This window comes from Coffea eugenioides, chromosome 2 (assembly GCF_003713205.1).
Source record: "Coffea eugenioides isolate CCC68of chromosome 2, Ceug_1.0, whole genome shotgun sequence".
Lineage (NCBI taxonomy): Eukaryota > Viridiplantae > Streptophyta > Magnoliopsida > Gentianales > Rubiaceae > Coffea > Coffea eugenioides.
Genome location: NC_040036.1, coordinates 19,748,355 through 19,759,867, shown reverse-complemented (window position 1 = coordinate 19,759,867; position 11,513 = coordinate 19,748,355). Strand labels below are relative to the sequence as shown.

The window sequence follows — 11,513 nt, the reverse complement described above, 5'->3', positions numbered from 1 at the left end:
GTTTACAAAAAAAAAAAAGGTTGGAGTCAAGGGAGGGAGGTAAGTAAATTTTTGAAAATTCAGAGGAGCTCAGTAATACTGTCAAAAATCTGAGGGGAACTTTTTGAGATTATCCCAGACGAAAACCAAGCAACAAGGACGCGGTCTCTGGCGGAGTGCCAAGACAAGTCCGTGCAAAAAAAAAATCACGTAACCAACAAAGCGTTGCGTTTGCTGTAAAAGTACAAGAGCTGGTGCACTACTTATTTGGGGCAAACCACTTCATGAAGAAATTATAAGGTCTGGATGTGGACATCTCGCAAATTTTAGGACATGAAAGATTCTCACCATCCAAACGTTCTTCTGAACCTTTTATTTCTCCAATTAATGCGTTCAGTTCTTTTGCCTTTTGCCTTGAGTTTGTTTTTGGGCAGATCAAGAGTTTGTTTATTTATTTATTGGTTACGTGTAAAAATTTGGAAAAATCGTTCAAAACATCTCTTATATTTTGTCAAATGAATTTTTTTTCATCCTTTCAATTTTAAAATAGTAACTTTACATTTTTTTACATTTTTTACAAAATTAAGTTGATAAAATTTGATATCAATTTAGGTTTTCGATCACTTTTTATCTTGAAATCATACATGACTAGTTTTTTGAGGGATAAAAAGACTAGATCCCATTTGCAATTAAATAAATAACTAGATTCATATTCATTTTTGTCCCTAAAAAGTTAGATTTGATCTGAATCATATTCATTTTTCCCTTCAAAAAAATTGAGATCTGACCAAATTCATATTCATTTTTGCCACGAAATAACTGGGATCTGATATTTCTATATATAAAAATTATTGCATGTGGGTTACGTGATAGTTCCAGGCTAAAAAGTTGTTTAAAAATTATGTTGAGACCAAAGTTTGTAAACTTTAATTTGTAGGAGATGTAATGTAAATATTTAAAAATAAAGATGAAAATTTTCATTTTAATGAAATGTGAGAGACGTTTTAAACGATTTTTTAAAAAATATATATATATCAATCACGACTAATTACTTGGAAAGCCAAATAATTGATTTTTGACCAATATAATACTGCCTAATGGACCAAATAAGGACTGCGAGAAATTATTTGGATTGTACTAAATATATATTTAGTAAGCGACACAAATCTTATTCACTAGTCTGAACCAAAATAAAATTTCTAACAAGACATCATTATGATGGGCTTTAAAAATTAGTTTTTTTTATAAGAGTAATATTAAATTGGGAAAGTGTCTAACTACACGGGTGCAATAAGTGTGTGTCTCTACATTCATATGGTGTAAATTAAATACATTGGGCGCTTGGTAAAAAAAGTCTACTTTATAGTCAACAGATGAGTTTAGAAATATTTCTTACTAACTTATTATTAGGCAAACCGAAGCTACCATATATCTATTATTGAAAATAGCTTACGATGGTCCACGAATTAAGCGATGAATAATTTAGTCATGTAAGTTTTAGTAAATGATCCATATCGAGTTAATGATCACTTGAATAATGATCTCATTAGGCGTTCGAGGCCTATCCAACTAATTATTAAGATTTTTCAGAAAAGAAAAAGAAAATCTAATGATTGACAATCTACTTGTCAAAATTCAATTTTCAATAAGAATTGTAGCTGTAAATCGCTTTTTCTCAAAATAATAAGCCACGGTAATTTTGGAATTTCCCCACAAAGTTATGTTCTATGCCCCACAATTGCATTAGAAGTTTTTTGTTTGAATTGCTAGTTTTAAGGGACAATTTTTTCATTTTTCATGAATATCTTTCTTACACAGTTCTCGGTCACTTCTTTACCCCACATACGTCACATTCTAAAAAATGCTACAATAATTTTAAAGGAAAAAAAAATAAAAAAACTCTCCAAAAAATGGAATCCAAACAACCTGGTCCTTCGTATGGTTCTTATTATTCAAATGGAATAGCTGTTTAAAATGAAAAAAGAAAAAACTATTATTTCAAACTATATATTTTTACACACGAAAAGAAGAGAGATACAACAAGGTAATGTTTAAATTGATGGCCCACGGCTACAATTTCGTAGAAGATCAAGGGATATTCCTAATCTAAATGTCAAGGTTGTATTGCATTCTATTGAGTGAGTGAATTAATGACCAAAGGTCATCTGTTTTTTTTTTTTTTTGTCCAACGGAAAATACAAGGAAATGATTATTACTACAGATGAGTATTTACATTTTTTCCAAGCACATTATTTTCCTTGACAATAGTTCTGCAAAAGATATTGACTATGAAATCGAACACAATTTCCAAATGAAGAAAACATGGACCACAAAGTCGAACAATGTGAAAAGGGACTTTCTTTCTTGTGTTGCATGTTGGACAAGAAGGAATAAAAAAGGAAAAGCAGGACTTAATAACATGCTAATAACATATTAAACAAAAAACCAGGGTTAATACGCTTGTAACAGTTAAGTAATTCCGTCTTTCAACTCACATATTAACACTCCTTCCAAAAAAAAACCTCATATATTAACACTATTTACAAAAGTAGGCTCGTTGTCTTCCATCACGTGCTCTGCAGGCACCCATAGCTTCGAACTCCTATTGAACATGCCATAGCAATACAGGTTACAATGGCTTTTTAAGCGTGTCACAGAAAGATGAAAGGACACCCCCTTCTACCCTTCCTTCGCTCAGAGCCATATGCTTTCAGCAGCTACTCAAAGATTTGTCATTTTTAATCACCAATATATAGTTGACAGTATCACAGGCATATATAATATACCCCTCACGCTACAAAGTACCCGACAAACGGATTTGTTGCTCAATCCTTGGCAAAATCACCTCTTATGCAACTTTATTTCTCAGAGACATGCCATTCTTATCTAAAGAATGCAGTTTACTAAACATAATTAGAAAATTTACCTCAAATATGTCAACTCATATCAGACCTGGTCACAATCTCGAACGACCTATAAATTTGATAGCCTTCAAGGGTGAACGCCTAGAAGCAGAAGCAAATGGCTGGCCGTTCAAAGAACCAGAAAATTTGATATCCCAACCTTCAATGTTTTTCGGGACACACGCATCAAAGAGGATTTGGCCAAGAACACCATGTGCATCCATCCTAGGGTTTGTATCAGATGGTAATTTTTCCTTCCTATCCTCTTGAGAAGAGCGCGAGTCTCTAAAATTGTCATGTTCCATTGAACTTGGTAAGAAGAAGTGGTCTTCCGGTCCAACTGCAACTCTTCTAAGGCTTTGATTTGAATTAACAGCTGCATTTTGGAGATCACATATCAAATCAGATATTTCACCAGGCATACCGCCCAAGTCGGTGCCAATTTGCTCTCCAAGTCTCTGGATTTTATGAAAGAATATTGAATTTGATCTCTCAAGCAACTCTGCTACAGCAGCTCTGTACTGAATTGGATAGCTACTGTAATGACCTGTAATGAGATTAACAAGGTCAGCACAGTTTAAATATACTACCATTAAAAGCGCTCAAATCTAGAGGTTAACTGGAACTAGGAGCAGGTAAAGAAACTCTACAAGGTAATATTTGCCAGCAAACACAGTGCATGTCAATGATAAGCAAAAATGTCAAACATGTGTAACTGCAAGACAGCATACAGCACATAAAATCTATACTTTTTATAGTAACAAGCTTGATGAAGGCAGGAAGCTAGTGCAAAACAATGGAAATAAACATATTAAGTGCTCTAGTCTGAAACTAAAAAATTACATCTCAGTAGATAGTTTAAGACCAACCAACATGAGGGGAATTTTTCCACTTCACGATTTCTACAGCACCTCCAGCATCTCGTAAACGCTGAGAGAAGTTGCATATAATGGGGTATGGAGCAAGATCATCACAGTCTGAGCATAGAACGAGAAAAGGGGCACCCAAGCTCTGTGAACAATAACCCATTAACAATGTCAAGTAAGTAAAAACCCATGAATTCACAACTTGCAGACATCAAAGTTAAACAAGAAACATACAACTGAGGAATAAAGACTCTGCCAGTAATCTGTCTGCTGGGATCCAAATTTTGTGATGAATAGAGCATCCAGTCCAGAAGTGACACCTTTTGCAACTAAGGACACAAGCTTAGCAGAACCAGGCATCTTCAGGACAGTGGGGTGTACAGAAAATCTTGCACCTAAGTCACTGGTAACATCAACAGGACCAGAGTCGTAGATTTGACCCGAGATGCAACTTCTAACCAATCTACTGTCATTCTTCAGATTATAAGCAATTACTCAGTAAGCCGAACAGACGCTGACCTTTCAAGATACACAAAATCCATGATGTACAGTATAAAGCAGATACAGATAAGAACTATACCAAATTGAGCTGGACTTCACATCCTCCATCAATAATCTGCGTTATGTTTAAATAAGTTATACAGAAGTGGCAAAAGTAGAGGAGAAAATCTTAGCACCAGGACCGCATTATACAGCAAAGTTAACCTCAGTATGTATACCTGAAAGACCTTATACAAGCAAGCTTGTGAACCACCAGAAAGAGAAGCAAGGACTATAGGACATGGCTTTGACCTTAGCTCCTACATTTGAGCAGAAATATATTCTCCCGGTGAACAAAGTATGCAGAAATGAAACAAGTTCACACTATCTTGCATTCAAAACAAACTTAAATTATCAGTTTCCATAATAGCACCATATATTGAGTTAGTAACAACAACAAGAAGAAAATAACGGGTTGAGCAAATACTTATGGAAAGCATCAAGTTTCACCTAAAAAAAAGAGTGCTCCACCAAATTCATACAAACTATTGAATTTAGATAACATGAAACCTTATTTTAAATGATTAAATAACAGCATGAATCTCATCTAATCATTCAGTACACACATGTTTCACACATTAAACAAACCACAAATAACCCAGTTGATGGCATACAATCCAAGTGGAGGAACAAAGATGAACTAAGTTAAAAGAAGGGACGAGAAGCTGACCTCAACAAGCTGACTAACAATACAAAATGCTAGCGATGTGGCCCTCTCAGGGGTGAATCTGTAAACCAGAGAGAGAAGAAAATACAATTAATAGAGATGACCCATAAAGTAATGATGATATAGTGGTAATATTGAAACTGCAGTAGTAACTTTTTCCTATAGATATATATAGTACGGTAGCAGTAACTAGTAATTCAAAACTAAATGGTAAAGTTGAAAGAGAGTTGAAAAAAAGGTTGAGCTTACGGATTAAGAAAATGGGCGAGGCAAACGAGAGAATTCCAACCCAGCGAGGAGTAGAGATCAGTGAAATCCTTCAATTGGGTTTCCTGAATTGAGCCCCACCACGCAAACACAACCACAATTCCTCTGCTCTTTTTAACACAGCCGGACTCTTGTTCACCTTTTACCCAGTAAAACCTTCCCCCTGCTCCTCCTTCTTCCCCCTGCTTGCTTAACATTTCTTTCGGAGCTTCCCAAACCCTAAGTCCCAGTCGAAATCCGAACCAGCAGAAAATCAACAAAATAAGATGATTAAGTTGATGAGAGAGAACAATAGAGTGTTGGGTGGATTTGTTGGCAGGCCAGGACGCGGCGCCTAAGGGCCTCTTCTCCTTCTCTGAGTTGGTGGTTGGTGGTGGCGGAGGATTGGATTGGCCGTGTGGGGCGGATGGCCATTTGCCAGCTCAGACCATATCCACCACGTGCTCCTTTTAAGCAAATCCTTTATCCTGCCTTCCACGCACTGGGAACCCCGGGCCCGCGGTGCCCAAAAAAGTAAAAAATAAAAAATAAATTTCAGAATTTTGACTCTCACAGCGTCGTAATCGTCATTACCGTCGCGTATTTAGTTTTATCCGATGATAAATTTCAGAATTTTGACTCTGATGGTGTCGTTTCGTCATTCCCGTCGCGTGTTTAGTCTTATCTGATGACTTGCCATCCTTGGCAGGAGGAATGCGGTCAATTGACGCTCCTTTAATCCAAGATGAAGGAAAGCAAAAAAAAAAAAAAACACCAATATACGCTTGACCATTGAGTGTTTCTCAAAAAAAAAAAAAAAAAAGAAAGAAAGAAAAATAGTATAAAAACTTGACTTATAATTAAGACCTATGGTGTATTCCATTCTCTTTTTTTATTAATTAGCAAGAAAATTCATGGAATGAGAAAATAAATGAATTATAATAGGCTATTTCTCCAAAAGTTCAGGCGTGTATAAGTACATGACTTATGTATGATACATTTTTTTTTTTAGTTTTTTTAAATGTAAATTGGAGGATTCCAACTCGATATCTTTCATTTACACTTTCTCTTCTGATCATCCAACCCATCCGTCTCCTATATATAATACACATCATTGTAACTAAAAGACTTGAAATACTTAAATAGTCCTATAAAAAAAAGTACTTAAATAATAAGGACTAGACGACTTTTGGCATTCTCTTTCTAACGAAAACAATAAACACTTACAATTGTGACACTCAAAGTTAAGATGCACAAAAGCACCAACAAAAAAAAAAAAAAAGAACTAGTAGGTAAGGCACACTCGATCTGTACGCATATTTTAGGAAAAAATAAAAATGCAAAAATATAAAATAACAAATTAGTTATAGCAAAGAAATTAATTATATGGTAATGGAATTTTCTATTTCTTTATTAAAATTGGTAGAGAGACTTGGAATGAATATAGTGATATGGATAAAAATAGTACTGTAACAGTAGCTGTGTAAAGGTGGGTAATGATATTTAAATATTATACCAGCAATCACGTAAACGTCGAAGTATGGAGCATGAGTAGCAAATAAGTATAAAACCACCAGCCCACCACCTAGCTTGGTGGGGTGGGAGGCAAGGGTTCAAAATGCCACATTTAAGTGGTTTGTTTCAAAAAATTCAGGCTGGTGTATTGTGCACCCGTTTGGTCCGGTGGTGGTTCAGTCCCTTTCGGATTATCCCTGGGCCTCCTTAGGTCCGCCCCCACCCCCTTAGTGTAGAATTGATTAGGTTATACAACAGTTGTCGTCTCCGAAAAAAAAAAAAAAAGAGTAGCAAATAAGTATAAAAGCAACACTTGTGTAAATATTAGAGCACGGAACATAAGATAGTTATATATTACTATTTCACTATGCAAGGATAAAATTAGAATAACAAATAATGACAAAATTTTTTTAAACACCAAATCCACTACTCGTGCATTATATATAGAAAGACGTATTACTCCATCATGCGAGGATAAAATGGAAATAGCAAATAATGATAGATTTTTTAACATCAAACCCTTTGCTTATGCTTGTGCGTTATATACAAAAGCACGTATACTCTTTTAACTTATTTACCACGTATTAACCTACAGAGAAATCATTCAGCTTGAGTAGTTTAAAAACGGGCTCAGCTAAGACATGGCTAGTGTACGGGAAGCTTTAAATGCTAGGCCTAAGCATTGGGTCTAGAGTCAGCCTTGACACTTTTTTGATACACGCGGCCCAGCAACAACTCGAATGTGTCAGACGAGCAGTGCTCAGCCTAGCTAAACCCATGATCGCAAGGACCGTGGATCAAATTGCCTGAAAGAACCATTATCTCGATTGGATAATTAAATTTAGGATGCGTTTGATATGAACTTCAAAAACTAAAATCTAAAGCCTGATATTTGAAATCTAAATTCATTTAAGTTAGTGAATTGCTAAGTACTAAATTTAATACATTTGAATGTACATCATATTAAGTGATAAGTGAATAACTTATCACTTATTTTTTTGAGTAGATTTTGTTTAGAAAATTCAGTATTACTTGTCTAAATATGTTAATATATGAATCCATTAAATTTACGTATAAAATTAAATTATCAAACAGCGTCTTAGAAAACGAAAAGCCAAAAAGCTTCTCCTCAATCAAAATAAAAAATAGAAAAGCTGAAAATAGAAAAGAAAAACAAAAGGAGAAAAATAAGACCCACGGCTTCTCCTCAACCGAATAGCTATTGCTTAACTTTGAAGTAGATATTGCTGCTTAACTAATTAATTACCTTTTTAAAAAACAGCAATAATCATTTCATTAATTTAAATAACAAGAATTATTTCATCGATTTCAAAAAAGATCTGCACTTATGTTAGCAATTACATACATTAAATTTAGTCAATGGGAGAAATCATCTCTTTTTATGCTAAAAAAATTAAGAAAAACGACATCTCCAAATTTCCAAAACTTCAATCCTCGTATAACCTTTGCAATTCCAAAACAGACTAATTCTTGCACTTTGTTTCTAATTTGAACACCATAGCATTCTTGTTTGTAGTGAATTGACCGTTTAGCTAGGTAGGGTCGGGTTAGAGAATAAAAATGCTCTCGGATCCCAAGTCTCAACCATTTATCTGTTGAGTTGAATAGAACTGCTGTGTTGGTAAAACCCAAAAAAAAAAACACAGAAGTCAATCCACAGAGCATAGCAGTACTGTAATTCTTCTTACCTTTCCGTCACAATCGGTTTCGTGAAAAGAGCAAAACAGAGGGCTTAGTGCAGGACACCAAAAAAAAAAAAAAAAACTGTCAAAAGCGGACCAACATTCCTTACAACCACTGGCCACTGCCCTCACCTACATTCCTTGAACTGTAGGTGAGGGTTCGAATCCCACCTGCAGCGAAAAAAATTTAAGAATCATGTCATAACATTCTCTTGATCTAGTTGAATTTATATATCCACTAGCCCATTCTACAGTCTCCTTAGACTCCCCCTCCCCCTAAATTATGATAGAATAGGTTATATAAATTTATCGTTGCCGATAAAAAAAAAAATTACCAACCTTCCTTACGAGTTACGACTATAAACTGTCCGTCCCTAGATTATGATAGAATAATTTATACAAATGTATCGTTACCGATAAAAAAAAAAAATACCAACCTTCCTTGCGAGTTACGACTATAAACTGCCCGTACAATGAATGAATTAACTACTACCTCCATTACCAACATATTATTATTCTCTCTTCCTTTCCCCGCTTCCTTTCTCTTGTGCTTATAAAACTTTGGGCATCGGATCCAAAGCACATGGAAGTCAGGCGTATATTAGTAATAATTAGAGGGAGGGAATAAGTGCGTTCCCAAATTCCAACACGGCACGTGCACCATCTAACATGCCTCCTCCCATCTCTTGCCCTCCTGCCTCGGTCCATCCTCTAGCTTGAACCTAAATCTGTGCATTTTGAAACTAGCACTTGTAGTTGAACTGTAACTAGCACTTGTAGTTGAACTGTAAAATAAATAAATAAATAATGGGAGCTTTTTATTTGGGGAGTACTAAAAAAGGAGGGACCCTGCAAGTAACCATCACATGCATTTCCATACAATGTAGTACTCCTTTCCTTTTTTTTATAACTGACGTTTAAGATTTTGTACACCAATTAAAAAAAAAAATTTCATTGCTTAAATCTGTACACTACTTTCCTTTTGTACCCTCATTAATTGTCCAATTCACCCATGTTTTCTCTCACTAGAGTACTAAATGGTGTTGTTTTACTAGGCCAAAAGTAATGCAAACTAACTCCCACCAAACTAGGAGTAGTAATTAAGAACCCTGTATTGGAAAAGAGAGATAAAAGGGTAAAATTATGAAAAAATAATTAATACTGTATGGGGATAATAAAACGACAGATAAAAGTACACTAGAGCAAATTTCTTAAACGTCAATTATAAAAAAAAGGGAGGGAGTAGTATTTAATATTGAAACTTTATATAACTTTTCCAGCATCAACCTTCATGGCCTATGCCACTCTTCGTGCTTTTGCATTGTTCATCCGCAGGTTGGCCTATCTATTATGCAGGGAGATGTTTATAGATAGTTAAAAAAAAAGTGTGGATCTTTTCTTCAAATTGGGAATTTTGAGCGGAGACAAAGAGATTAGAGAATTGAAAATGTTGCAATATGTTTTATCTAATTGTGGACAAAGATAAAAAAGTTATCAAATTAAAGGTTACTCCCTCCGTCCAATTTTGATAGTCCTAGTTTTTTTTCACACGATTTTAAAAAAAAATAGTTAACTTTGTTGGAAAAACAAATTTAAATTACTATAATTCTAAAATACGCTTACATTAAATAGAGTACAACTTTATATTAATTATTCATGAAAACTTGAATTGATGGTTTTATGGGAACTTGAATTGATGGTCAAGAAAGAAAGAAAGAATGGATAGTTTTTCAAATTTTCACTCAAGCTTTGTAGACAATGATGACATCGTTTGTTTCCCTACTGATATAAGCTTGAAAGAATAACAAAGTTGGCTTTTCATATATCAATATGTTTTGAAAAATCTAAATGTATTAAATGGAGTAGGTTAAAAATCCATATTGAATAAGATAGTTTATACTAATAACAACCTACATTGAATAAGGGTAATTTAGATAAATTAAAAAATAACTACATTTTTCAATTGGAATGTGGGCTATAGTTTAGGACAAACGAAAAGGAAAACCGGACTATTAAAGTAGGACGGAGGAAGTATTAAACTTCCAAAATGTAAGGAGGATTGGATTGAATGGTAAGAGAGAGAGGTTGCAACTTGTAAGCAAGAGGTTTTGGGTTCAAAACATCTCATTTATAAAAATAAAAAAAAAATCAAAATGCCAATTTGACCTATACATTAATGTTGAAGAGAAAGATGTCCACACAAATAATCCAAAACACACCATATTCCTTTGTCGAACTCTTCAATAAAAAGAGACAAACTACCATGGGTTTGTTTGGATAGAGTCTGAGTGTTTGGATAGCACAAATATGTCAAATAATATTTCGCTTGCATCATAAACACATTTCCCAACTCACCTTTTTATATTTCTAATTACCTTTTTATCTCACATACATCACATCACAAAAAGTGTTACAGTAATTATTCCAAATAATATTTCAAATAATACAACTCTATCCAAACAAAATTAAATTGAAATATTATTTGGAATAATTACTGCAGCACTTTTTGTGATGTGATGTATATGAGATAAAAGATAATTGGGAATATAAAAAGGTGAGTTGGGAAATGTGTTTATGATACAAGTGAAATATTATTTGATATATTTTGTGCCCTTTCATATTTCCACATAACTTGCCTAAACTCTCAAGCTAGGAGGTATAGTTCTACTCCCACAGCAAACTCCTTGCCGCTGATTGTCCAGTTCAACTAAATCTACTTAGCTAAAACAGAAAAAAAAAAAAAAAGAGGGGGGGGGGGGGGGTTTAATTGCATTTACCTTCCTTAAGGCTTGACCAAATTACATATTAAATCTCAAGGTTTGACCATATTACAGTAAGGTCCTTTTATTTCGATTTCAAAAGCCTTATATTACCCGCAAGCCCAAATCGGCCTTCTTCATCTTATTCCTTCATTAGATAACATGTTCAACAATTTATGTCTTAGGCCCTGTTTGGGAAACATTAATGGTGGTTTAGTGGAAATTTTCTTTCCATTTTTCTGGCAAGACATGTTGTCTTTTGTTATTTTGGAAAATTTTCTTCAAAAATTATTGATTGGTTATTCTAGAGCCATCTTGTAGATTTAATTCTTTGG

General features: G+C 34.3%; 1 protein-coding gene across 2 annotated transcripts; it reads right to left on the bottom strand.

Annotated features, from left to right (window-relative positions):
* Positions 1 to 2,399: 2,399 nt before the first annotated feature.
* LOC113762543 lies at positions 2,400 to 5,661 on the bottom strand. Of its 2 annotated transcripts, XM_027306036.1 has the most exons (8): positions 5,205 to 5,661; positions 4,959 to 5,016; positions 4,468 to 4,548; positions 4,329 to 4,364; positions 3,983 to 4,222; positions 3,752 to 3,893; positions 2,906 to 3,429; positions 2,400 to 2,581 (listed from the first exon to the last, which is right to left on the bottom strand). In XM_027306036.1, the coding sequence occupies exons 1-7, from the start codon at positions 5,417 to 5,419 to the stop codon at positions 2,936 to 2,938; spliced, it is 1,266 nt and encodes a 421-aa protein (XP_027161837.1). In that variant the 5' UTR covers positions 5,420 to 5,661; the 3' UTR covers positions 2,400 to 2,581; positions 2,906 to 2,935. The 2 variants fall into 2 exon arrangements, with proteins under 2 accessions (XP_027161837.1, XP_027161836.1); XM_027306035.1 differs by having other exon boundaries at positions 2,400 to 3,429.
* Positions 5,662 to 11,513: the final 5,852 nt, after the last annotated feature.